This window comes from Oncorhynchus nerka, linkage group LG17 (genome assembly GCF_034236695.1).
Source record: "Oncorhynchus nerka isolate Pitt River linkage group LG17, Oner_Uvic_2.0, whole genome shotgun sequence".
Taxonomy (NCBI): domain Eukaryota; kingdom Metazoa; phylum Chordata; class Actinopteri; order Salmoniformes; family Salmonidae; genus Oncorhynchus; species Oncorhynchus nerka.
In genome coordinates this window covers 31,736,321-31,763,970 of record NC_088412.1, presented here as the reverse complement: position 1 = coordinate 31,763,970, position 27,650 = coordinate 31,736,321, and the positions used below count along the sequence as shown (strand labels likewise).

The window sequence follows — 27,650 nt, the reverse complement described above, 5'->3', positions numbered from 1 at the left end:
AACTGAAATTACATGCACATTTTAATAACGACAGTGATACAGCATACTATTTTCTGTTTTTCAAATGTGCAAACCCAAACATTTAAATGTTTGACTTTCAACCCTTTTATTTGACAGGTGGATTGGTATAACCTACAATACATATGCTATGAAAAATAACATTTAAAGATGTGATATTGCTACATCACTTGTTCGAGCAACGGTTTTGTTAATTCAATACAGCATAAAGCCATATAAAACAGTAACTTGATTTAGCTAAGCCCTGTGCAACCACAGGCTGGCAGTTTTCCCTTTTGAAAAAAAAAACTCCACATAGTGCAGCAGTTGAGATGTATTTTTTAATATATTTTTTACCTTTATTTAACTAGGCAAGTCAGTTAAGAACAATTTCTTATTTACAATGACGGCCTAGGAACAGTGGGTTAACTGCCTGTTCAGGGGCAGAACGACAGATTTGTACCTTGTCAGCTCGGGGATTTGCACTTGCAACCTTCCGGTTACTAGTCCAACACTCTAACCACTATGCTACCCTGCCGCCCCCAGATGACCATTATTCATGACTCCAATTCCATTTTATTACATTGAGCCATTGGATGTCCCCTTTAGCCTTGTGAGGCAAATTCCCCAACGCTGTCCAAATGCTGCCTAAACGCAAATACGCCTCGCACGGAATAATGTTGAGCAAATATTTAGAACTTAACTTTCATATGAACGAGACAGAACTTGGAGGCTGTGCTTCAGTCAGTGAAACTTTGCTAAACTGCGTTCTGTAATCGTATCTTTCGTATTTTATGGATTCTGTCTCGCTGTTACTGAAAGTTGAGTTCCAAATGTTTCCAAAACCGTATTGCAAGGAATATTAAAATGTCTAAATGTTAAAACAGATAGTCGGGAATGTAGTTCACATGGAGCCAGCTGTACTCCATACCATCAGCTGAGAACCCAAGATGGGGACTGGATGTAAGCCCCCTTGTGTTCTCGAGAGCTGCAGTCGAGCTAAATCAAGTACGTCTACTAATAAACCTAAAACACTAAGAACTGGATGCATAAAGAAACCTATTAGATTCAGAATAGATAATCATGACCAGTCAACAACACAGAACCAAACCGTATTGGATGTGAGATCTCTTCTTTAGCTTGGTGTGAGTTAATACTTTTGATATTAGGCGTTTCTAAATTATCAGTTGGAGAGACCGATTCATTCTCCCAGTTTTCCTGTGTTCCTGTGTCTCCTGTTAAGCTGACGTTGATTGGCTGAGCGAAGGGGAAGGCATGGGCGTTGATTGGCTCTGGGGAGCCAGAGGTTCCGCTCTCATCCTGGTCTCTGGGTTGCTGGGAAACAAAGTGAGACTGGAAGAGAGCATGGATCTGGGAAAGGAAGGGACCTCCCTCCTCTGGCAGGGGCTCCAGATATCTCCCTAAAGATGCCATCATCTAAAGAGAGATACAGAGGGTGAGACAGGAAGGAGAGAGTAGGTGAGACAGGGGTTGAGAGATAGAAGTGAGGCAGGGGTGGTGAGAGCAAGATGAGAAAAGACAGACAGCAGAGAGGAGGGGTTAGACAATAGAGAATGATAGAGGACTCTTCTTTGTATTTTTCCCACTATGGCGACTGAGTTAGTAAACAAACTGAAAGGGTGTATACTGCCACCTAGAGCGCGGTTTGAAGACAACCGGTATAAAGACCAGGTTGGCAATTTACTGCCACCTGCATTTATGGAATGTTTGTTCACGAGTATAATTAATGGGCTGATCCCTCCCGATGAACCGGATGGAATTATGTGATCCTTCCTTAACCCATTTAAAGTCCCACTCAGTTAACAACTTCTAAAATGGTGAAAGTCCTCAATGACACTACCCATGCTAAAACTGGCTTTTGCGCACTAGAGTCCTCGATCTCTATAGGTGAGACAGCGATATGAGCCAGGGAGGCAGTGTGATCTACCTTCTCTAGACAGGTCAGATGAGAGTCCCTGCGGAACAGCCTGTCCATCTGGACACTGCCGTGGGCATGTTTATATTTGCAGATGATCCACTCTGCCCTCCTCATCAGCTGGCCCCAGTCAGGCTGCTGCTGGGAACACTGGTAGTCAAACCTGTATGGCAGCTCTGAGAAAGAAAGAAAGAGAAAGAGAGAAAGAGAGAGAGGATGAATATGCCAGGTTGATAATGGGTTGTAAAAGGGGTAATGTTAAGAGGTGTGTATGTCGTACTCTGTGGTCCTGTAGGTCCTTGGTCCTCTCTGACCATCAGGCAGGTGGTCTGGGAACGTGGGGAGGGGTTAGCGGGGTCAAACGGACTCACGATCATCCCAATAAAGGGGGCTCCGCCTCGAGAGAAATAACTCTTGAGCGGGAGAGAGGAGTGGCAGAGTCAGAACACACGTGCACACACACACAGTCACACGCGCACACACAGCTATATGTACCTGGAACTGGTCCTGTGTGTGTATATCCCGTAGAGAAGGGTTAGGGTGGAAGGTGGGGTGAGAGTGGTACCATCCCACTACAGCCGAGCCCAGGCTAGACAGCATCTCACAGGCCTGAGTCTGAGACAACGGGTCCATCTCACACTGCAGACCTGTACTCACACTGTTACACGGCTCTGCTGCAAAGATCTAGGACAAAGACACACACAGATACAGAGAGACACACGCGGGATATACTAGTGTTATCAGTATTTCCTTTATCATCATCATCACCACGGTGGTGGTATCACCTTCAGGACTTTGTCCTCCTCGCTGTAAGCTCCTCCCAGTAGGCCGATAACCTCTCCCATCGACACATGAGCATGCTGGGTAAAAATACAAACAAAAAAAAGACACTGAGCCCTAAGACCTAAGCCTTGGTAAAGAACCCACACTGATATCTCGCTCTGTGTGTCCATGTGTAAACACAGTTGCTATATTAGATAAGATAGTACTCTATTACACAGTTCTTTATGAAGAGAGTACTTTATTAAATATATGTGTAGATGTATGTACTTACCATGTCCATGACGAGGAGAGCCTCAGCACACACTATCACCTGGAAGGGCTCTGGTCTGTCCTCTCCAAACACACGGCACGGAATCAACTGGAACGGATCCAACAACCTGATGATGGAGAGAGAGAGAGACTTTTAACACGGCATCTACAGTACACATTTATAAGGAACCACAGTATTTCGTAGTATACATCACCCGCTCACCTTCTGTGCCTGGAGACTTTACAGGGTTTAGATTGCCGTCTCATCTCCTCTCTCCTCAGGGCTAGCTCCTCTGCACTCAGGTGCTCGTATGTCTGTCCCTCCAGGTCTTTAGCGTCACGCCAGTTCCCCCACACGTCCCTCACACGACGCTTCCTGGTTCGCTACGACACACAACCAATCAACAACCCATTAACAGCATGTCATACACATCTCACATACACCTGATGAAGAGCCATCATGAACCTGACATAGAACTGTAATATAAATAGAACAGTAGTGTATAGGGACCTTTAATAAAACAAAAATGAATGACATATAAACCTAAGCCTGACAAATACCTAACATAGCTAAGTGTTGCCGTTTGGCCCAGCTAGAGTGATCTGATGGACAGTAGGGGGTCAGAGGTTAGAGGTCATGGGTTGTCTCACCATGCTCTGTAGTCTCTGTGCCAGTTGGTATTCCAGAGTGTCTCTGCTGTCTCTGGGTTTGGACCGATCCACCATCCTGGGACGGTTATACACCGCCTGGTCTGGATGGAGGGTGGAGACAGAACAGACAGGTCAGACAAAAAAAAATGTAAGTAAGAGGAACAGAGAGAGAGACTGAGAAAAAGAAAGAGACAATGACACACCAGAAAGTGAGTCCTAGTTACCACAGTTGAAGTTGATGGCTCCTATCAACTCCAGGTAGGTGTGTATTCTGCCAATACAGTTGACGTCTCCACAGTTCTTCAGGCCAGGACGCACTGACGTCTTGTTCAAGTACCTGGGCTTACTCTTCAACCTGAGACAAACACACACAAAAAGCATGTTGAAAATTAAACCTTGATGTCTCTGATTGGTTGTGTGTGTGTGTGTGTGTGTGTACCATTGATCCAGGATGTAGTTCCTGATCCTCAGATATCTTCCTGGGGTTTTGGATGATCGTCCCTCAAAGAATTCTGGGATAGCTTGTTTCTCCTCCTCTGTGATGGTTGCCGGGTCCAGCTCCACTTCCTGCTCGGGGTATTTAAGCTCCTCCTCTTCCTCTTCAGACTCCTCCCCCTCCCCTGCCTCTGTCCACCTAGACCCCCCTGTATCCTCTCCAGACTCTACTGGGTCCCTCTGGGGCTCAGCAGTGCCCCCCTCACACTGTCCACTGGGGGCCTGCACTGCTAGGCAGGGGGAGGGGATTGTGAGGGAGGATGGAGGGCTACAGTTAGGCTGCTCCTGATCAGTCTCTCCCAGGCTGGTGAGTGTCTGGTTGGATAGGTCCTGGTGGGTCTCTCCCTGGTTGTCCAGCTCCTCTGGGGCTCCAGGCTCACATGTCTCAGTATGAACTCCTGCCTGAAGGTCCTCTCCCTTCCCCTCAATCCTTCTGTTTTCTCCTATCACTCCAACCCCTCCTCCACTCCCTCCCTCATCGCTGAGGTCATCAGTGATGTCCACCTCTTCCTCCTCTTCGTCACCCAGTCTCTCTATCCGGACAACGTTGGTCAGAGCTGACAGATGGCTGGGGACAGACAGGCCAGAGGTGGAGAATGCTGAGCTTGTCTCTGGGACATGGCCTAACACCACCGGAGCTGTAGGAGGCGCCACAGCAGTAGTATTGCCCTCTGATTTAGCCTGCAGGCAGAGAGGAGGGAGAGACTGAAATGGTGAGAGGATGATGAGAGAGGACAAAGACTGGAGGATATCTCTAATATATCCTGGTTGGCTGAGCTGGGAGAGGTGTAGACTAGAGGACAGTGTTACCTTGTGTTTGAAGTACTGTCTGGCGTAGCTCTTAACCTGGAAAACGGTCCGGCTGCCTACCAGCTTGGAGATCTTCGTCCATCTACGGCCAAACTGAGCCTGCGGGTTCAGGGCATATAGAAAGTAGGGAGTCATTTAAGATCAATGAGACAGGAGAGGAAAGGAGAGGAAAGGAGAGGGTCATACCAGTCCTGTCTCAAACAGCACCTTCTCCTGCTGAGACCAGCGAGTGGCTGTCGAGGAGCCTGAAGCTGAGGACTTGGCTGGAGACCTGGGGACAACACGGCAGTCACAGTATCACGTCAGAAGGGAAAGAACACAATACGCCCAGAAGAGTTCACACACAAGGAAACCTGACTAACCTCTTCAATTTGGGTTTAGGGTTAGGTGGAGCGTTGGCCCACACACTCTCAGGCATCTCTTTACCTGTCAGATAATACCTAGAGAAGTGCTTAAGGACTAGAACACATCATGTATCAAGACAGACAAACAAACATTCCAATCTGACCCGGGGTGTGTCTACGGTCCATGAGAAGGATACTGCTCCTCCATCAACATGTTCTCGATCACTTCTCTGTTCTCTGCACTGATGGAGCGGTCCAGCTCCCACGGCTATTGGGGAGAGAAAGAGTCAACACACACACACCAATACACAGAGTACCCACTTAAATTCCATTGCATCATATTTCTTTGGCAGCAACACTTCTTACTAGGACGCCAGTATTGGTCTTCCATGCTGACTGCATGTACTGGTTCTGGAGTAGCGCTGCTCTGTCACCGAAGTCCCTGAAATAGGAATTATAGTTATTAGCTATGTATGACTATGACAAATGTCATAACAAGGAGAACATAGAAAAGCAGGAACATCTAAATGTTAGCTAGGGGATAGGTTAGTCTATTATATATGAACGGAGGATAAAAGTCAGAAAAGCAGGAATTCCTGATTAATCTGGAGAAAAATCGTCATCTGCTGCAGCAAAGACAGTGGAGTGGACGTTGGGTCATGAACGTTGGGTTTCGCGTGGACTGCGAGTCGATAATCACGTCATATGCAGGAACTCCCCTCGACCACGAAACAAACATTCTTTCCCATTGACCCCCATTGTAAGAGACAACTTCCTCGTAAATATTTTGTTATACTGAAATAACAAAACATGACAAAAGTCTATGCGTTGTTCAATGTACATGTAACGTTAACAAGGTCAAAAAAATCCCGATCTATGGTTCACAATTCTCCCACGTAGGGAAATTGAGACTGCGAGATGAGCCCTGTGGTTAGTGGGAAATTGTGGGGACCCGGTGTCCAAGTAGGGTACACATTTCCTCACATGTAAGACATTTAAATAACAAAGGCCTCTAAATTTTTTTATTTTTTTAATCCCTTTGAAAATGGTCTATGTGGCATCGATATGAGTCAAACATTTATTATAGTGTCAAAATGTACAAAAAAAGTTCAATAAGATCATTTGTCAGTCAGTCTCGTCTAAAACAGAGTTTGGAACCTCAGTGCGTCACAACGAGTAAATGAAGGTTGGTTTTGAATTAATCATATGCCCCCATGTGCCAAGATCCACGTGCAAATCGCCCCTCCGCTTCCCTTCATTAAGGGAGTTCTATTACGCTGGCCCGGGTTGAACCGGGCAATGGCACATGTTGTGAATGAGCCTAGTCAATATGACCTGATGACTCCTCCAGTCCCCAGACAGAACTCTGGTAACACGGAGACAAGAACAAGAAAATGCGGAAGGAGAGGAAGAGACCTCAACCACAAGCAGCAAGACCCAGTCAAAGGCAGAGAGGAAATGACGGCTGCGGGTAGACTGTATGCAGATGATCCTCTGCCGGAGGTTCGTATAATATGGCGAGACCCCCGCCAAACCTCGTCCCTGGGATGGAGTTGGTAGAGTTGCTTGATTGCACGTGGGACACCACGGATTGTCGTCACCTACAAAGGAACCAATGTGTTACCTAACTCTAGCTGTGTTCAAATACTCACACTAACCATACTATTTGTGACTTAAATTGAGTATACAGTATGTCTATTGGTCATAGTGTGGATATAGTTAGTATGCCAAAAGTTCCCGGATATCGTACTACATTCGAAAAAATATGAAGTATACAAGCAGTGGACCCTCAGAGCCTACCTTCTATTGACCCTGTTGACTCATTGGTAGGAAATATTTGTTTCTCTTTTGGTCCATTCAACAACAGAGCGATATGGTCCTTGTTTCAGCAGGATGTTGTATCTATACCTTATGTCATGCCTTATTGGAATGGATTTATTGATCATATCTGTTGGGAAAAAGTTTGCACGTTGCCACACACATACCTACTTGTTAACAAAATTAAGGAAGTTTCCTTTAAAATGATTCATAAATATCATCCTGACAACCACTATATGAAGAAGTTTAAGGAAAACATCAACTCAAATGTCTCCTTTTGTAATGACCACCCAGAAACTGTTTTGCATCTTTTTTGGCATTGTATGCATCTAAGAAAACTGTGGCAAGACATCAGTAGGTTTATAATTGAACACATTTATGAAGATTTTACACTATTGTGGAGAGATGTTTGGATTCTTTACATATAAGATGAAACATTTTTATGTAATTAATTTCATTATTCTTTTGGCCAAATTTCATATACACAAATGTAAATTTATAAAAAGAAAATCACATTTTCGTACCCTACAAAAATAAATTTAACTGTATTTTAAGACTGTTAAATGCTCTACTAACAAAAAAAGCTGTTAGAATTGTAAGTATATGCATGTCCCTTAAGGTCCTTGTGTAATTGTAATGTGATATTGTACCCCCTAGCTCGATTGTCCATTGTTTGTAATCTACGTATGCTTGTGTTCCCTCATGTGCTTTATGTATTGATTTGTTGTTAATAAAATAAAATAAAAATACATATATTTTTTAAAATACAAGCAATGGACACTATTTCTGTGCTTTTAGGGCCCATAATCCAATTCTTCAGAAAATGGGCGTGGCGTCACGTTTTCAGATTTGAAGAAAATGGTGGAAAATATGCAGCCGAAGTCCAACGCGAGTGGATACAAATTTAACTAATTATGACACGTGAAGAAAATGTTAAGCAATGTAATAAAGTAATGACTTTTTAAATAAGTTACCTTACACGTTGTTGGCTGACAATTTGTTAGCTACGCTATCCTTACGAACCACATAGCATATCATTACAGCAGCATGTACTGGTATGTTAGCTAGCTACCTAACGTTATGCTATCTAAGTAACTACCCAACATTTATTGACTTGATCATTCTTAGCTTAGCTGTATAGTCGGTGTGCGTTCTCAAATGGACATTCACGTGCTTTTGTAAATTCACTCTGGCTATCTACTCCGATTTCAGAGCAATCTCATCTGAGGCTACCAGAGAGCAGAATAACTGATGAATTTACGAGCGCCGGTGTGTGGCTGGTGTCGGTAAACGACAATAGGCGTCATTAAATTGTTGCCAGCAGCACAGTTACAGTCACCAACACTCTGGATAACATGAAAACAGTCTAACCAGCTCTGCTAGGGTGAGTAAAATGGTCAGAGTGAGATGTTCTCCCATTTGTGTCTGGAAGTAGCTAGCAAGCTAGCCAACGGTCAGAATCAGCTACTCCTTGGCCCGAGCGCCCAGTGTGCGCTCCGAGAGCGAAATGCTCTGAATTTAAGAACGGACAACGCTCTGAATTTTCGAATGCCCAGAGGGCACTCTGGCACTCCAAATTGAATTTAAGAACACACCCGAAGTCATAAAATGTCTAGCTAGTAATTTGTTACGCTAACAAGCTAGCAAGCAGTTGCATAGCAACAGCATCAACTTCCGGTAGACAGGCGAAGCACTAGTACGCTCAACTGAAGGGATACCGTTTGTTAACAGTATACTAAAATGAACTAATAGTATTTAGTATATACTCATTAAGTATGTAGTATACAGTATGTTAGTATGGGTATTCGAACACAGCTACTGGGGGAGCGCTCGTCAAATTAAACAGTAATCTGCGCCACTTGGTCATGTTGTCAATAAGGCAGCTAGGTGAATCGTCTTTTCCATAAAATAAAATGTTAGAATTTTCAAACTAGCTTTCATTGGGAAGACAGACAAAGTGTTTTTATGAAAAGCAATTACTTTTTGAGCCGACTTAGCCGTTGGCCAGAGGGCACCTGGCTCACACCCGGGAGGTAGCCCAGTTCGAAAACGATTGCACTCACTTTTTACCCGGTTTAAACTCCTCCCGCTGTGGTAATCTGGCCCAGATGAACGAACCCCCTCATTGAATGGCGCTCCATTGTTTCATCGCCTTCAATGCGTTTAAAGGTTCATGACCGTTTTAGACTGAAAAGCCCTATACGGATTGACCAACTATGGTTTGCATGCCCTGCCGAAGGACCCTTATCATGCGGAATAGGTGGTTGGAGTTTGTTGGTCCCCAGTGGTGGGGAGTATACCGGTAGCTAGGTCATAGACTGCTGGTTATGTATACCTTGATAATACTTATCCCTAACTAGCCAGCTAATGTAAGCCTACCTCAATACAAATCTGATTTGGCTAGGAAACATTTCAAAAGGCAAATAGTTAGTTGGGGAAACCTTTTGTCATGATTGTGATGTCGCTAAATTGACTTTATATGCAGTATAACTTTAGCCAGCTAACAAAGATGGCAGGGACAATGTTATGAATTTTGCTAGTAACAGTAAAGTTAATGGCAACATTGCCATCTCACTAAAGTAAATTTGACATCATCATAATATGTCAGTTGTTTCCAAGTAATTATTTGCCTACTTTATCAATGTTATCATATTTCCATGCTACTAAATTAGTGCAATTTAGACTAAACAATCAGAATATCCTCTGGAGATGCAACCCATATCTAGAGCACAAATGTTTGATGCAGCTATGGTGGTAGTAGTTCATTCATGTCTGACTACAACAGTGTACTAACTAGCAGCAACAAACTCAAACCAACCCAGGGCCATAGCAAAACATGTCACAGTTGGTTGCATCGTGTAACGGCGTCACCGGCCTGAATCTAATCCAATCTGGCGCCAGTCAGTCTACATCTGTGAAGCATAGAATTATCTTCCAAACCAGATTACATTATTTCTCGAGCTATGTTTATCATTTAGGGATGAGGACAATCGTTGACCCAGTTCCTCCTGTTAGACAAAGTGCACAGTTGGGTGCCGGATTGATCCCCTGGTCATGAACGGACTGCCGGGATCTACCAAAAGGAGCGAAGGTGGGTATCAAAACATGTCCAGCAATGTGATTGCAATAGTTTAGCGACCTCCAAAAATCATTTAATTCACTGTTCACTTGCTATTTTCGCAGCTTGTCAGACAAGAGCTCAGAATAAGCGTCATGGGTGAACAAGTACCTGTTGTTGCCAGTCTGCCTCGACAGATGGCTTCATCAACAACGGCAGGTAATGTGTGTTATGTGAAAAGTAGGCCAATTCCTCAGACAAGCAGATACAACTAGCAGAGTCATTTGTGTTGTGAAGGACATTAGCAAAAAGTATTGTCCTTTCTTTAGAACAAAATTACATTTACCACTTGGCTGTCTATTATATCAACCTGTCACAGGCCCTCTTAGTCAACACCATATGATAAAAATGGCCTGTTGCAGTTGTTCGAGAGATGTCCAGTTTGCAGGCAAACATGCAGCATAGAGAAGACCAGCAAGGGGGCCCTCATCAGCATCATGCAGACATGCCCTCACTGTGAACATTCCTATGAATAGAACAGTCAGCCACATGTTGGCAAGTATCCGGCCAGCAACCTTCACCTGTCAGCGGCAACAGCTTTCACAGGCTCATCATTTGTACAAATACAGAAGGTAACACACTTTATTACTTTGATACATTTGATAACACAATTGTAAATGCAATTTATGTAAACTGACATTATTTGTTGCTTATTTTGTACTTCTTAGACACATATAATGTCCAGGGCATACCTAGCCTGGTGGAACCAGCCTGATCGTTGTGCTCACGATTCCAGTTCACTTCATGTGCCAACTGAATCTCAGTTCATGTAGTAAGTAGTACGAGCAACACAAATGAGGAACAAATGATTCAATTGGAACATGCACATTCACGCTGAGTTGAGCAACACAACTGGTGGTTGTATTGGATACGTTTGTATTAAAATAATTAATTTCAGCAACCTGCGGAAGGGCCGCAGTTGTACAGGACAAAGCGTTTTCAGAATTGACCATTTTTTACAAGAATCGACTGATGGTAACAATTTTGTTACTAGCAAATCCCGCGACCAGGAGTTGAGTGTTCCTCATCTAACTGCCTGTAGCTATTGAAGTCAACCTGCAGGTTAGTTTGTTGCGATTGACTGGAGGAAAGGGCAAGGTTCTGAAAGATGTCTTTGTGGTGGCAAGGACACACCCCCAAGCCAACTCACATTTGGATTCTGTCATGGCCGCCAGCATTTCTCGAGGAGCAAGCCCAAAAATGAGGCCAAATCAGCAGGTGCAGTTCCCCTTTAATTTGTTTAGTATAACTCCACTACTACTTGTAGCTGTACAGTCTGTTTGTGTTGTTGGTCTTGGCTAGCTTAATGTTTCAGGTTAATATCTACCTAGCACTCCCAGGGCTACTAACACAGTCATGAAAAGGGGCACGAGGAAGCCCTACAATATTACCACAGCACAATGATACATATTTCACTGGATGTAAATGTGAAACATCAGGTTGGCGCTTCCACTTACTACCAAATATGGGGATGAGAGGAGGTCCAGTGGCCGACAGTGGGAGAAGATAGAGCTAGTGGGATTTGGCTAATTTTCTAATCGGTTAAACATTTGATCTCCATAAGGTTTTATGTTTCCAAAGCTAGAATCTGTAACCGACAGAGTGAACTACGTTTCTAGAATTTACCCTTTGCCAAAGTTTTAAAAATTAGGAGTTCAAGGGCTGCTTATTGGGTTATTGCACAAGCGCACATCAGAGTAGGGGTTCCCTAATGGAAATATGCAAATAAATGCTAGAACGCGCCAATAGGATCTCACTAGCTCGTGCTTGGCTCACTTCAACTGATTAATTTGTTTCAAATTGGAAACGACAGGCTCTGGTCAATCTTGGGGTAGTTTTAAAAATCTTTGATATTACGTATTTTTTGTAAGAAGTGGGAACTCAGGAGCAGGCAATGTTGAAAAGTAATCTTTAGACATGTATGTTTCTTAAATGTAGGTATGTAATTGACTAAAACAAGCAGACAATTGTATTTGATTTGTTGTTGTTGCTGTGAACCAATGGTGTAAGTATGGATTGTGCGTATGGAACATATATTTTATTTGATCTCAAAATACATGGGACGTACATAGCGTTTATTTTTGTTCAGTATAGCTCGAATAACCGTCTTAACAACCCTGTTGTCGAAATCAGCTAGCTAACGTTAGCTAGCTAAGTCTACCGTGCTAACCATGCCTATTGAGTTTCCAATGGGTTATTTAATGGCTCTGATTCTTTGAATCGCCCAAATATCTAAACTGTATATTAATTCATTTTAGCCCATCAAACACAGAAACGCTCTTACCCTAAATCAGGATCACATTCGTCTCCTTCGATATCAACGACATCCAGCTCGTCCGCCATGTTGGCTAGCCAAATTTCAAACAAGGGGGCAAGAGTGTACTCACACAATACCGACATGATTCCTCAACAGCGACACTAAGTGGTGAGCGATGGTCACTTTTAAACAATGTTTTGCTTTCGTCATTTCTTCATTACTACTGATAAATGAAAGATTGTATAACAAGTGCTGGATCTGTATAAAGTTTATTTCTCACCAACCTACCAACCATTTGAAGTCAAAGGAAACAACGTGACATGTTCAGAAAAGTAGGATTGTTTCATTTACATCTACAGAACATTATTCTGATAAATATCCCAGAATATTTTCTCCTCCTTGTTCCATCAGAATAGTAAAATAACACTTTATCCTAAACAACTTGTCTGTAGGGTAAGAGTTGAGTCTGTTCTTCAAAATATAATATTGTCTTGTTCAGAAAGGAACAAAAGGTTGGAACAGAATAGTGAAATTCTGTGGATTTTAAACACTTAATTTCACTTATTAAAATCACCCAATGTGATGCTTGTTTGAGCATCAGCTAAAATACTAATGACAGACCATGGTGGGCAGAGAGAGGCAGTGGCAATACAACCATTACAATGGGCAAGTTAATTTGGCATGACTCGGTGTAGGTGGACTAATGAAATGGTCTAAAATGCGTAAACTCTGCCCCTCCGGGGCACCATGCTATGCAAAACTAACTCGCCCAATGGTTTGAGTAGCTGTAAATGAGAGGGAGCTCATAATAGCACATTGCAAGACCCCTCAAACATCACATCATTTTATGTTGTTATTCTTTCAATGTCAGAGTGGATACTGCATCACTGTAATATTTCATATTTCAAAGCAGGGATAGGTTGAAAGCTGGGCTCCCGAGTGGCGCAGCGGTCTAAGGCACTGCATCTCAGTGTAAGAGACTTCACTATAGTACCTGGTTTGAATCCAGGCTGTATCACATCCGGACGTGATTGGGAGTCCCATAGGGTGGTACACAATTGGCCCAGCATTGTCTGGATTTGGCCGGAGTAGGCAGTCATTGGAAATAAGAATGTTCTTAACTGACTTGCCTAGAAAAATAAAGGTTCAATTTAAAAAAAAAAATATATATATATATTTTTTTAAAGCCAGTCCTATAGGTGAGATTGTGAGCAGTTCACTGTCCAGCCACAAGATGGCGGTGTGGTGTTACTCAACACAGCAGCACAGTGAATATTTATAGGAACATTTCTGTAATAGGGAGCATTTAGAGAGCATTCAGACAACTTGTTTGGCTGCTCCAAAATCTTGGCACATATCAGTGTATCAACCACAAGTGTGTACATTTGTAGCTCTGTCATGTACACTATTGGACAACCTACAAAATAAAGCCAAATAAGTCAATTAGTGGATCTCCCAACCACTCCCTACCTCATTCAGTCCCAAGCAACCCTTCTCCAAGAAACCTTCCATGCCCCAATGAGGTGCAGGGTGTGGTTGTTAGAAATAGAATGTGGTCACTAGAGAAAAAGAGAGGGGCAGAGCGGACTCCACATCTCATCAGTCTGTAGGACTGAAACCAGACTCGCCTGTCGGCACCAAGTCTGACATTAGACCATCAGGACATGAGTTATAGGTGGAAGTCAGGAGGAGGAGGGAGTGGAAGAGTACAGCAGTGATTTAGAGGGTTACGGAATAAACTATTCCCTTTCCCCTACTCTACTCTACTCACCAAGCAGTCAAAAGGACAGCCACAGAAAGGAGGGCTGGCACTGTCAGGCAACAGATGTTTCTATGAAGAAATGTGTTAGTGTGTGGGTAAGAGATTGTGTGAGTGTATCTGAAAGAGTGTGAAAGTGTGTGCGTGCACATGCTGTCCACTCCAGCCACGGTTTGGAAGGCAAAAGTTTTGGTAGTATGGCAGACTGCTAAATCAAAATCTCTACAGGTATATCAACAACCTACTCCAGTAAAAGGCTTGGCAACATGACTTACAGATCATATACTGGGAGACATTGAAAGATGTGACACGGACAGGGCAGTCTCACCTGTGTCTGGAAGACAAAGTTGAGAGGTAACATTACCATATCAATGGGTAACACTTGCTCGCTTTTAAAAGCCAATGACTCTGAAGGTCTGGCTGGTGTCTCACCCTCCACTGATTTTTAGATAGACAAGAGCAGATACGAATAATGTCCCTCGGCAGCTAGACAGAGCAGATACGAATACTGTCCCTCGGCAGCTAGACAGAGCAGATACGAATACTGTCCCTCGGCAGCTAGACAGAGCAGATACGAATACTGTCCCTCGGCAGCTAGACAGAGCAGATACGAATACTGTCCCTCGGCAGCTAGACAGAGCAGATACGAATAATGTCCCTCGGCAGCTAGACAGAGCAGATACGAATAATGTCCCCCGGCAGCTAGACAGAGCAGATACGAATAATGTCCCTCAGCAGCTAGACAGAGCAGATGAAGAGACTGGATGGGTAGGTCATTTGTGTCTAAGGATGTGTGATGTATGTGAGTGCATGTTGTACATAAAAACCAATGAGTTACAGTTGCATCTTCACCACCAGTCCCCACTCCCTATTGGCTGGCTGATCAAGACAGAGCTGCCGGTCCCTCCCCGACCCCTCCCAGTGGGCGGGTTGTTACGTGCGTGTGTGTCTCTTGTCGTCGAACAGCGAGCGGATGAGGTAGACCTGCACCCCTGTCACCAGCACCATCACCAGCATGTTGGTCATGGACCACATGTTGACCCGGTTGTAGTTGGACTCTTGTATGTTGCGGTCGCGGGCCTCGAAGGCTTTGAGCAGCGTCTGTATCTGAAGGCTCTTCCCCAGCCGGGCTTTAACACTGTTGATGGTGTCCTGGAGAGCAGAGGGAAAAAGAGGTTGGTAATGGTTTGGGTTATTCTGATAGTCATACAAGCATCTTGGAACTAGAATCCAACAATACAGAGTAGGCCAGACTTCAGGAGCATAGAGATGATGTATGCTGACTGACACAGTAATATTCCCTACTGGGGAGGTCCCTGGAGACAAGCTAACAGGATGGGGGAAGGGGTGGGTGCATGTTAACAAACCCGCCATGTTGGTGAGTCCTCAAAGGACAAACACGACTTCCTCCACAGCTGTACTTTACACTTCCTGTCCCTGACCAACTGACGCCTGTGTCCTGATACACGGGATGGGGTCTGGTATAAAGATAAATCCATTCTGCTTTCAGGTGATTGTGTGGTTATTGTTGTGACATTGATGCCTGTGGTGCTCAGTCTCTCTGACCTTGTGCCGTTGTATTGGCAGTGTGTGTGCTGTGTCAAAGTGACACCACCTGTGTGGTTGTGTGCTCTGTGCGCTGACATGTTGTAATGCCAGCAATCTCTACTTCAGAAAAGGACAGACAAAACACCAATGTCAACAGACGGCAGGCCTCAGGCGAGACGGCTTCTGCCTGCCTTTTCACACAAAATACACTAGGACCGGGACAATACCAGTATCAGCAAAAATGAAAACCTGAAGAAGACTAAACTCTTTGGTCCTTTAAAAACCTGCTGTATGTAAAATAGTGTGCTATAGCTTGGAAAATGAATAAATGTGACTCTGGATGACAACATGTTTGTTTCCAACATTAGGGCTGTGTTTCAAAATAAATTAAATCTGCTTGGTGCTTTGTTTCCTTGCCACGATTACCAACGTCCCAGCCCAACAATACACCACTCTACCATTACTAATCTAATTTACACAGGGATTCTTTTTTGATTATCCAGTATAACATTCAAAAAACGAAAGACGCGTGAATTCTGTGAAAGAAATCACACAGAAGTCTGACACGTGTCCTGTTGCATATCAAAGCAATGCATGCTTCCTAACCATGTCTTCTAGGGGAGTGTCCGAAATGGCGCCCGATCCACTATATAGTGACCTACTGTTGATCAAGGCCCATAGGGTATATAGCCCATAGGTGCCTTGGTGTAGTATAAGTGCGGCCCCTCACCATGATGTCCTCCAGCTTCATGTCCAACATGTCAGTCCCATGGATGTACTCCTTCCAGTCCTCTGGCTCCTCCCCTTCCTGTTCCATGTTGTCCATGATCAGCTCGAAGAAAATGATCTTTTCCGATACTGCCGAGAACGAGTTGTCAAAACAAAACATGTAGTCTCCGTCCTCCGTCTCTACACTAAAGGAGACACACACCGGGAGAGTGTGAGAGAGAGAGCGTGTGTGTCCTCCATGTGAGTGTGTATTACACACTTGCGTGGTGGTGTCCGTGTCTCTTACGTGTGTACTCCGTCTGACTTGCGGTGGTCGCTGTACAGAACGTGTCCAGTGGGAGAGGACAGGCTGAAGTCAACGTCCAGACCTGCTCCGTCCAACACCTGAGGACACACAGATGAGACAAGTAAGATGGGTGAGAGGAGAGACATGTCAGAGAGCTGCTGCTGAAAGGTTTCAGAATAAGCAGATGGCTTCACAATGTGTGAAGTCCATACAAGACATGAGTAAAGAAACTAGTTCCTTCCTGGTGTCGGTTTCTCTACAGTTTCATCATTAGTTCAGGGAAATTCCACAGTAACAGAGTGATGTGGAGACTCAGATTTTTCACTTTTAAAAATGTCCAGAGTTAAACCTTATCTATCTATGCACAAGGACTAGTTATAACAATTTCCACTTAACGTTTTACAAAGACACATTTACTGGAACAGTGCAGATGCAGTTTGGTAACAGAACAAACGGCACAAACAGTCATTCTGTTACCAAACTGCATCTGCATTGTTCTTCAAGTAAATATGTTTTTGTAGCATTTTCTGTGGAAATTGTTCAACTTTTTGATGCACCCATCCCGTTGGCGGGATCATTTTTGTCAACCACCGCTGAATTGCAGAGCGCCAAATTCAAATTAAATTACTAAAAATATTACATTTTCATGAAATCACAAGTGCAATATAGCAAAACACAGTTTATCTTATTGTTAATCCACCTGGCGTGTCAGATTTCAATAAAGCTTTTCGGCGAAAGCATAACAAGTGTTTATGTAAGAACATCTCTCTCAGTAGACAAAATATTACAAACAGCTAGCAGCCAAGTAGATTGGTCACGAAAGTCAGAAAAGCAATAAATTAAATCGCTTACCTTTGATCTTCGGACGTTTGCACTCACGAGACTCCCAGTTACACAAATGTTCCTTTTGTTCCATAAAGATAATTTTTTTTATCCAAAATACCTCTATTTGGTTGGCGCATTATGTTCAGAAATCCACAGGCTCGAGTGGTCACAACATCGCAGATAAATTCCAAATAGTATCTGTAATGTTCGTAGAAACAGTTCAAACGTTTTTTTATAATCAACCCTCAGGTTGTTTTTACAATATATAAATCGATAATATATCAACCGGGAATGTAGCTTTTTCAATAGTAGAGAGAGAGAAAAAATGTCCGTACCAAGCTGTTGCGCATACAAAACCCTGCTGGCACCCAGCCATACAATGACGCGATGTGATCTTTCTCGCTCATTTTTCAAAATAAAAGCCTGAGACTATGTCTAAAGACTGTTCACACCATGGGGAAGCCATAGGAAAAGGAATCTGGTTGATATCCCTTTAAATGGAGCGAAGGCAGGCTATGGAACATGGAGCTTTCAAAATAGAAGCCACTTCCTGGTTTGATTTTCCTCAGGTTTTTGCCTGCATTATCAGTTCTGTTATACTCATAGACAATATTTTGACAGTTTTGGAAACTTTGGTGTTTTCTATCCTAATCGGACAATTGTATACATATTCTAGATTCTGAGCCTGAGAAATAGGCAGTTTAATTTGGGTACATTTTTAATCCAAACATCAAAATACTGCCCCCTACACTCAAGAGGTTTTAACTAGTCATTGTGCATATAAATGTGTGGTTTGTTTAACTTTAATCAACATTTTTAAGTGACATATCAGTCTCAGCATCACTCTTACCATGGCAATGCCCTTCAGAATTTCCACATCTCTGTCTGCTCTGTTGTTTAGGGGCAAAGAATGTCAAGGTTTCCAAACTGAATTACAAAATGTCTAGTTATTAGTATTTCAAAAACACAGACATTCAACAGAGGCCATGAAGAACTTAGTTTGTGGAGCTGCTCAGTTCTAAGGACATTATCAACATTTTGTTTTCACTCCAAGGGCAGGGGTGGGGTTCCAGCATGCCACAGAGATAGCTTGTCTGTGGTGGTAGACACAACAATAGGGAACTTAGATGTCGGTGACAGTGATGGTATGACAATCCCTCAATGTCATTAATGTTAAGATAACATATCTCAACATAGAACTTTGGTAAAGGCCTATTTCAAAGAAAATAAGAGGTTACGTCGCACTCCACCGTGCCCTTTCCCACATGGACAAACACCCATGTGTTACAATGGCGCCGGAGGAGATGGCTGCCGTTTTACAGTCTCCTAATCAATTGTGCTATTGTGTGTGTTTTCTCGTTATTTATAACTTATTTTATACATAATGTTAATGCCACCGTCTCTTATGACCGAAAAGAGCTTCTAGGTAATCGGACAGTGATTTACTAATCCTCGTACTGGAAGAAGATTTTATCATCTTTAATGAGTCAGATGCAAAGGATTTACTTCAGACAACTGACAAGGCCCACATCCCTGTCATTTGCAGGAGAAAGATGGAGATACCAGGGACGTAGGTTGGGGTGCCTTGTAAGGATCCAACGGCGAGTGGGTAATCTGCCTTTAACATCAGTCCTATTAGCCAACGTACAATCATTGGACAACAAAATAGACTAATTACGATCATATATATCCTACCAACGGGACATTAAAAACTGTAATATCGTATGTTTCAAGTCGTGGCTGAACAACGATATGAATAACATATCATTACATAACTCCTCCGGTATATTTGTAAACAACAGCTGGTGCAAGAAATCTAATAGTGAGAAAATCTCAAGGTTTTGCTCACCTGAGGTAGAGTGTCTCATGATAAGCTGTAGACCACACTATCTACCAAGAGAGTTTATCTATATTCTTTGTAGCTGTCTATTTACCCCAAACCGATGCTGGGACTAAAACCTCACTCAATGAGCTGTATTCAGCAAACAGGAAAAAGCTCATCCAGAGGCAGCGCTCCTAGGGACCGGGGACTTTAATGCAGGGAAACGTATTTGTTTTACCTCATTTCTAACAGCATGTTAAATGTGCAACCAGAGGAAAAATAACTCTGGACCACCTATACTCCACACACAGGAATGCATACAAAGCTCTCCTTCGCCCCCCCCCATTAGGCAAATCTGACCATAATTATATCCTCCTGAATCCTGCTTACAAGCAAAAACAAAAGCAGGAAGAACCAGTGACTCGGTCAATGCAAAAGTGGTCAGATGACAAAGATGCTAAGCTACAGGACTGTTTTGCTAGCACAGACTGGAAAATGTTCCACGATTCTTTTGATGGCATGAGGAGTACCCCACATCGGTTACTGGCTTCATCTAAGTGCATCGATGATGTCATCCCCACAGTGACTGTATGTACATACCCAAACCAGAAGCCATGGATTACAGGCAACATCCGAACTGAGCAAAATGGTAGAGCTGCCACTTCCAAGGAGCGGGACTCTAACCCAGAAGCTTATAAATCCTGCTACGCCCTCCGACAAACCATCAAAAAGCTAAAGTGTCAATACAGGACTAAGATTGAATCATGCTACACTGGCTCCGACGCTCGTCAGATGTGGCAGGGCTTGCAAGCTATTACAGACTACAGAAGGGAAGCACAGCCGCGAGCTGCCCAGTGACATGAGCCTACCAGATGAACTACATTACTTCTATGCTCGATTCAAGCCAAGCAACACTGAAGCATGCATGAGAGCATCAGTTGTTCCGGACGACTGTGTGATCACGCTCTCCGTAGCCGATGTGAGTAAGACCTTTAAACAGGTCAAAATTCACAAGGCCGCAGGGCCAAATGGATTACCAGGACGTGTACTCTGAGCTTGTGCTGACCAACCAGCAAGTGTCTTCACTGGCATTTTCAATCTCTTCCTGTCCGAGTCTGTAATACCAACATGTTTCAAGCAGACCACCATAGCCCAAGAACACTAAGGTAACCTGCCTAAATGACTAACGACCCGTTGGACTCACACCTGTAGCCATGAAGTGCTTTGAAAGGCTGGTCATGGATCACATAAACACCATTATCCCAGAAACCCTAGACCCACTTCAATTGCATACCTCCCCAACAGATCCACAGATGATGCAATCTCTATTGCACTCCACACTACCCTTTCCCACCTGGACAAAAGGAATACCTATGTGAGAATGCTATTCGTTGACTACAGCTCAGCGTTCAACACCACAGTGCCCACAAAGCTCATCACTCAGCTAAGGACCCTGGGACTAAACACCTCCCTCTGCAACTGGATCCTGGACTTCCTGACGGGCCGCCCCCAGGTGGTAAGGGTAGGTAACAACACATCCGCCACACTGATCTTCAACACGGGGGCCCCTCAGGGGTACGTGCTTAGTCCTCTCCTGTACTCCCTGTTCACCCATAACTGAGTGGCCACGCACGACTCAAACACCATCATTAAGTTTGCTGATAACAAGTGGTGGGCCTGAGTGGTTGTGCCAAGTCTAGGTCTAAAAGGCTCGTTAACCACTTCTACCCCAAAGCCATAAGACTGCTGAACAATTAATCGAATGGCCACCCGGACTATTTGCATTGCCCGCCCTTGTTTTACACTCCTGCTACTCCCTATTTATTATCTATGCATAGTCACTTTACCCCTACCTATATGAACAAATTACCTCAACTAACCTGTACCCCCACACATTGACTCTGTACTGGTACCCCCTGTATATAGCCTCATTGTTATTGTGATACTTTTACATTTTTATTTATTTTTTACTTTAGTTTATTTAGTAAACATTTTCTTAACCAACAATGAAAATAATTAAGGGGTTGTAAGTAAGCACTTCACAGTAATACCTGTTGTATTCAGCGCATGTGACATAACATTTGAATTTATTTGATGTCATTCAGGGCCACTACTTAATTTGAAAACATTGTAAACACATCAGCAGAGCACCATTAAGGCAACGAAAGAGGAGTTACAGGGACCGATAATGTAATGTCATTATTCTTCGAAAAGAGCATTAGGCCTATAGCTAGGTCTGGTAAAATGATTGCCAGAAGATACCGACCCTACCGTTATGCTTGTTGTTTACACCGAGGTCGGAATGCAATCATGGTTACGTTAAGACCCCTGGAGTCGGGATATGGGTCAGAAAACATACATCAATGCAGCGATTGGATATGCCACTTTCCTCAATTGTACCTATGGCCACACTTATACAACAAGTTTGAAATACTGCTAGTTTTCCTGGAAAACTGATTTTTTTGTCCTCATGCTAACTAGCAGTAGCCACCGTAGCCATTTTGGAATGGCTGCATCAGCTGTGCAATTCCATAATGGCTACTGTGGCTCAGGAAGTTTTAAATATTTGGCATGGGCCCTCAGAGCCACAAAGATATACAGCTGCACCATTGAGAACATCTTAACTTGATGCATACCACTTGGTATGGCAAGTGCTTGGCATCCGACCGCAAGGAGCTACAGAGGGTAGTGCATATGGCAGGTACATCACTGGGACCTAGCTCCTAGCCAACTAGGACCTCTATACCAGGCGGTGCTAGAGAAAGAATGACAATTACAACAATACTGAATGAACACTTATTTTAACTTAATATAATACATCAATAAAAATAATTTAGCTTCAAATAAATAATGAACATGTTCAATTTGGTTTAAATAATGCAAAAAAAAGTATTGGAGAAGAAAGTAATATGTGCCATGTAAAAATGTGTGCCATGTAAAATATGTGCCATTTAAAAAAGCTAACGTTTAAGTTCCTTGCTCAGATCATGAGAACATATGAAAGTTGGTGGTTCCTTTTAACATGAGACTTCAGTATTCCAAGGTAAGAGGTTTTAGGTTGTAGTTAATATAGTATTTACAGGACTATTTCTCTCTATACCATTTGTATTTCATATACCTTTGACTATTGGATGTTCTTGTAGGCACTATAGTATTTCCAGTGTAACAGTATAGCTTCCGTCCCCCTCCTCGCCCCTACCTGGGCTCGAACCAGGAACACATCGACAACAGCCACACTCGAAGCAGCGTTACCCATCGTTCCACAAAAGCCGCGGCCCTTGCAGCGCAAGGGGAATAACTACTCCAAAACTAAAAGCGAGTGACATTTGAAATGGTATTAGCGCACACCCAGCTAACTAGCTAGCCATTTCACATTGGTTACACCAGCCATCAGGCTGATAGGCTTGACGTCATTAACAGCGCTGTGCTTGCAAAGAGCTGCTGGCAAAACGCACAAAAGTGCTGTTTGAATGAATGCTTACGAGCCTGCTGCTGCTCAGTCAGACTGCTCTATCAAATCAGACTTAATTATAACATAATAACACACAGAAATACGAGCCTTTGGTCATTAATATGGTCGAATCCGGAAACTATCATTTCGAAAACAAAACGTTTATTATTTCAGTGAAATACGGAACCGTAAGGTATTTTATCTAACGGGTGGCATCCCTAAGTCTAAATATTCTTGTTGCATTGCACAACCTTCAATGTTATGTCCCAATTACGTAAAATTCTGGCAAATTAGTTCGCAATGAGCCAGGCAGCCCAAACGGTTGCATATACCCTGACTCTGCGTGCAATGAACGCGAGAGAAATGACACAATTTCACCTGGTTAATATTGCCTGCTAAACTGGATTAGTAGTTATAACTAGTGATTATGATTGATTTTTTTATAAGATAAGTTTAATGCTAGCTAGCAATTTACCTTGGCTTCTACTGCATTCACGTAACAGGCAGGCTCCTCGTGGAGTGCCTCGTGATTGCAAGATTGGATCCCCTGAGCTGACAAGGTGAAAATCTGTCGTTCTGCCCCTGAACAAGGCAGTTAATCCACCGTTCCTAGGCCGTCATTGAAAATAAGAATGTGTTCTTAACTGACTTGCCTAGTTAAATAAAAGTATATTAAAAAATAATAATAATTGGAAATCGGTGCCCAAAAATACCGATTTCCGATTGTTATGAAAACTTGAAATCGGCCATTCCGATTAATTGGTCGACCTCTAGTACATATGTACCTCGTACATATAACCAAGGAGTGGGTATAATTTGTGGAACGTTCCAACAGGAATCTGTTCCAAAAACTTCATAAAGTACTAGGTTGCCAACAAACAATGCATACAAAGTAGCAATTCACCTAGCTAACTAGCTGGGGAATAGGCATCAACTCACCACGTAGCTTATTCTTAATGTTTGTCCAAAGGTTACCAGAGTGAGGACAGACATTTTTCAGAATTAACGTTGTGAGTGAAAAACTTAATGAAATCGCCCAATCCCTACACGGTATCTTATTCTGCCTACAACTTTGTATGCAATGTTTGTTGGCAACCTTGTTATTTACGAAGCTTTTGGAACAGATTCCTGTTGGAAAGTTGCACAAATTATACCCGCCCATTGTTGGGAAGGACCCGTAAGTAACGTAAACTCACCCCATTCCGTACAAATGTGCGCAACCGCAACATTCAAACAAGGCTACAAAGAAAACTAATGGGACTGTAGCGAATGTGTTGATGTCAAAATCGGGGGTGTGAACTAGGTTTCTATTCAAGCGTTGATCGACATGGTAATGGCTCTATAGTATTGGAGAAAAGTTGAAAAAAAACAGACCCTCTGTTACATCTTGACGTGTCATGTCGTAAAGTACAGCACACATAAAGCAATTATTTCTGTGTTACAATCTCTCTCCACCAGGTGTAGCACTTCTATCATCCTTTAACCTGTTGCGACTCTAGGGGCAGTATTTTCATTTTTGGGAAAAAAACGTTCCCGTTTTAAACGGGATATTTTGTCAGGACAAGATGCTAGAATATGCATATAATTGACAGCTTTGGATAGAAAACACTAACGTTTCCAAAACTGTAAAGATATTGTCTGCGAGTATAACAGAACTGATGTTGCAGGCGGAAAGCCTGAGAAAAATCCAATCCGGAAGTGCCCCATATTTTGAAAGCGCTGCGTGCCAATGAGTCCCCATTGAGCTGTGAATGTGCTATGAACCAGCTTACGCTTTCTTCGTATTCCCCAAAGGTGTCTACAGCATTGTGACGTAGTTTTACGCATTGATGTTGAAGAATACCCGTAGGGGGCTACATTGCGCAAGTGGTCACATGATGCTCCCGGAGAAAATCTCACATAAAGTACAGAGGTAGCCATTATTCCAATCGCTTCTACTGAGAAACCAATTGTCCCAGTGGATATATTATCGAATAGATATTTGAAAAACACCTTGAGGATTGATTCTAAACAATGGTTGCCATGTTTCTGTCGATATTATGGAGCTAATTTGGAATATTTTTCGGCGTTGTCGTGACCTCAATTTCCGGTCGATTTCTCAGCCAAACGTGAAGAACAAACGAAGCTATTTCACCTACAAAAATAATATTTTGGGAAAAAATTTACTTTGGCTATCTACCTGGGAGTCTCGTGAGTGAAAACATCCGAAGTTCATCAAAGGTAACCGATTTAATTTGCTAGCAAGGCATAATGCTATGCTAGGCTATCGATAAACTTACACAAATGCTTGTCTAGCTTTGGCTGTAAAGCATATTTTGAACATCTGAGATGACAGGGTGATTAACAAAAGGCTAAGCTGTGTTCCAATATTTCACTTGTGATTTTCATGAATAGGAAGATTTTCTAGGAAGATTTATGTCTGTTGCGTTATGCTAATTAGTGTCAGATGATGACAACGGTCCTGTTCACGGGATGGGGTGTCACTAGAGGTTAAAAACAAGAATTTTTTTTCATCATCATTGCATGCTATCATCATTCTCAAAGCCGCTGTTTAAGATCACTTTAGCACCACCCTAAAAAGCTGATTCAAATTCGACACAAACCTTCAAATAGGTATGTAATCACATTATATAAACTCTTTATGGTGTTTTATTTACATTTTAGATGCTAAGGTGATAAGTTGGACAGATCGAGTGAAAAAAATACATTTTCCCACACAACATCTCTCCTTCTCACTATCACGCATTAGTTTCGCTTCCCCACCCGCCATTTTTAAAAAGACCAGACGGGCTCATTGCCTGCTTGAATTTTCAGAAACGGGCAGCGTTTAGGTCATGTAATTGATTCTGTTGAAAAGGGGAGGAATTGTGCTTTACAATGGTATTGACATTACAGTTGATCGGGAAATATTACGTTTTTGGGGAGCTAAAATAAGGGCAATTGTACGGACCAAGGCGATGTTCGAGTTTACGTTAAGCATTTCACTTCTAGTCTTCACCTGTATACGAAGCATGTGACGATTACAATTTGATATTATTAGTAGACCGTCTACAAAGCTGCCCTCGCGAGTTCTAGCAAATGTATCTGCTCATGTACACGTTTTTGGTTCACACTTTCAACCGATAATAACCCCTCGAACCTGATATTCTATCTCCAGCGATGCGTCCTTCTTCATGGTCTGGAAGAAGCACTCCTTCCGTCCGGAAGGGAGTGTAAATGTGAAGTCGCTGTCCATGCTCTGGGAGAACGCGGCCACCATGAACATCTCAGATACCAGCACCGAGAACAGGCACAATAACCCCCGGACCACGTCCATGGTCTCCTGCTGCCTTCACCACACACGGAACAAGCGGGAAATAACTATAGATTTTGACTCCGTAAAGAGACGAGTGCTAGCTAATGCTCGTCAACTTCTCCTCACATCTGTTCTGTTGGACAGCTCACCGTACGAGATAGCAATCGCAATGTGAGGACCTTGCCTTAAGAATGGACATAGTTTCTCTCAAATAGTTGGAATGTAATTGTATCTGATACAATGTAATGTATTTAATGGTGCTAAAATATATTTGGAACACATTCTAGTGTATTATGGGCCATTTTAACAACAAATAAGTTCATTACAGGCAGTTCTCAGAAGGGCGCTTTTCTCTGTTGCATGTTGGGTAATGTAGTGTGTGCGTGTTTAAGAACAACTGACGGCATCCAGAGAGGAAGAGGAGAAGCGAGAGGGATAACTGGGCACAAAATATGTTCTCCAGCAGGGGACGTTTTTTTTGTTTTCTCTCACCACGCGAGGAGTTTTTAACTGCACTGCTAATCTTATGCCTAGCCTTAAATTAAGATAAAAGAGCAAATGCTTGTTTTCATGAATTTGTATTATATAGACAATGTTGATTAGTGGAAACAGTTGTGCCTGTTCACACGTGTATCTGCCCGCTCATTGGCAATAATGGTCCCACCTGTTATTGCCTCTTCCCTAATGCTTTCCATTTTTTAAAGACATTCGAGTATCTGTTCAATATAATGGATACTCTGTGCATCCAACGCTGCTCCAAAAGCGCAATCATCTTTACAACATCAGTACAGTCGCATCCCCTTGAAATCAACATTGGATATACCGGCCGTGTCACATCCGGACGTGATTGGGAGTCCCATATGGCGGCGCACAATTGGCCCAGCGTCGTCTGGGTTTGGCTGGAGTAGGCCGTCATTGTAAATAAGAATTTGTTCTTAACTGACTTTCCTTGTTAAACAAAGGTTACATTAAAAAAAAAATATATATATATATATGTCCTTGTGCTATACAGATATACTATTATATGGCAAGGACGGATAGAAAACAGTACAAGTCTGCCCATGTGTGAATATTGAACAGTCATGTTATTTTGTATAACTTTGGGCGTAGAGAAGACATCATAGAATGATAAAAGTCATTTAACTATACAGGCACTTGTTTGTTGAACAGCAATATCAATGTCAAATAGACATGGGTGTAGGTATTTTTCAATTGATGATGATGATGAGAGAAGAAGACTGCAATCTGATCAAGGATCTCTTGGTTTTAAAATTGTAATAGTGAACTGCACACCAGGCTTGCTAAAAATAAGGAAACTATTAAATATGTAGGGTCATGTCATGACATGAAAAATGTCAACTCAACTAGCTACTAGGCATTTTCTTGTGTAGGCTATGCCATCCCATATATGTTGCCCTTAGTCTTTGGAAGTTACTCTGCGATGTAATGCAAACCACCATTCATTACTCATCCTATT

The 27,650-nt window shown here is 42.8% G+C and overlaps 2 protein-coding genes across 2 annotated transcripts; both read right to left on the bottom strand.

Annotated features, from left to right (window-relative positions):
• Positions 1–324: 324 nt before the first annotated feature.
• On the bottom strand, positions 325–12,689 carry LOC115145085 (histone H2A deubiquitinase MYSM1-like). The gene is made up of 16 exons (XM_029686334.2): positions 12,486–12,689; positions 5,632–5,707; positions 5,463–5,533; positions 5,284–5,361; positions 5,108–5,192; positions 4,922–5,020; positions 4,056–4,792; positions 3,841–3,971; positions 3,617–3,717; positions 3,189–3,349; positions 2,988–3,093; positions 2,719–2,793; positions 2,429–2,617; positions 2,214–2,346; positions 1,946–2,109; positions 325–1,434 (listed from the first exon to the last, which is right to left on the bottom strand). Exons 1-16 carry the CDS (start codon positions 12,599–12,601, stop codon positions 1,066–1,068), a joined length of 2,691 nt encoding a protein of 896 aa, XP_029542194.2. The 5' UTR covers positions 12,602–12,689; the 3' UTR covers positions 325–1,065.
• Positions 12,690–12,711: 22 nt separating this feature from the next.
• Positions 12,712–26,347, bottom strand: tmed5 (transmembrane p24 trafficking protein 5). Its single transcript, XM_029686333.2, has 4 exons — positions 26,018–26,347; positions 16,781–16,878; positions 16,496–16,679; positions 12,712–15,369 (listed from the first exon to the last, which is right to left on the bottom strand). The coding sequence occupies exons 1-4, from the start codon at positions 26,192–26,194 to the stop codon at positions 15,151–15,153; spliced, it is 678 nt and encodes a 225-aa protein (XP_029542193.1). The 5' UTR covers positions 26,195–26,347; the 3' UTR covers positions 12,712–15,150.
• Positions 26,348–27,650: the final 1,303 nt, after the last annotated feature.

Bases quoted from the DNA above. Each gene is read 5' to 3' on its own strand.
- LOC115145085 (XM_029686334.2), bottom strand. From the start codon at position 12,601: ATGTCGGTATTGTGTGAGTACACTCTTGCCCCCTTGTTTGAAATTTGG. The intron at 5,193-5,283 runs GTTAGTCAGGTT...TGTTGTCCCCAG, and splicing joins CCTAAACCCAAATTGAAGAG to GTCTCCAGCCAAGTCCTCAG. The intron at 2,110-2,213 runs GTACGACATACA...TTTCTTTCTCAG, and splicing joins AGGACCTACAGGACCACAGA to AGCTGCCATACAGGTTTGAC.
- tmed5 (XM_029686333.2), bottom strand. From the start codon at position 26,194: ATGGACGTGGTCCGGGGGTTATTGTGCCTGTTCTCGGTGCTGGTATCT. The intron at 16,879-26,017 runs GTTCGAGGGGTT...GTGTGTCCTCAG, and splicing joins CGCTGGAGATAGAATATCAG to GTGTTGGACGGAGCAGGTCT. The intron at 16,680-16,780 runs GTAAGAGACACG...TGTCTCCTTTAG, and splicing joins AAGTCAGACGGAGTACACAC to TGTAGAGACGGAGGACGGAG.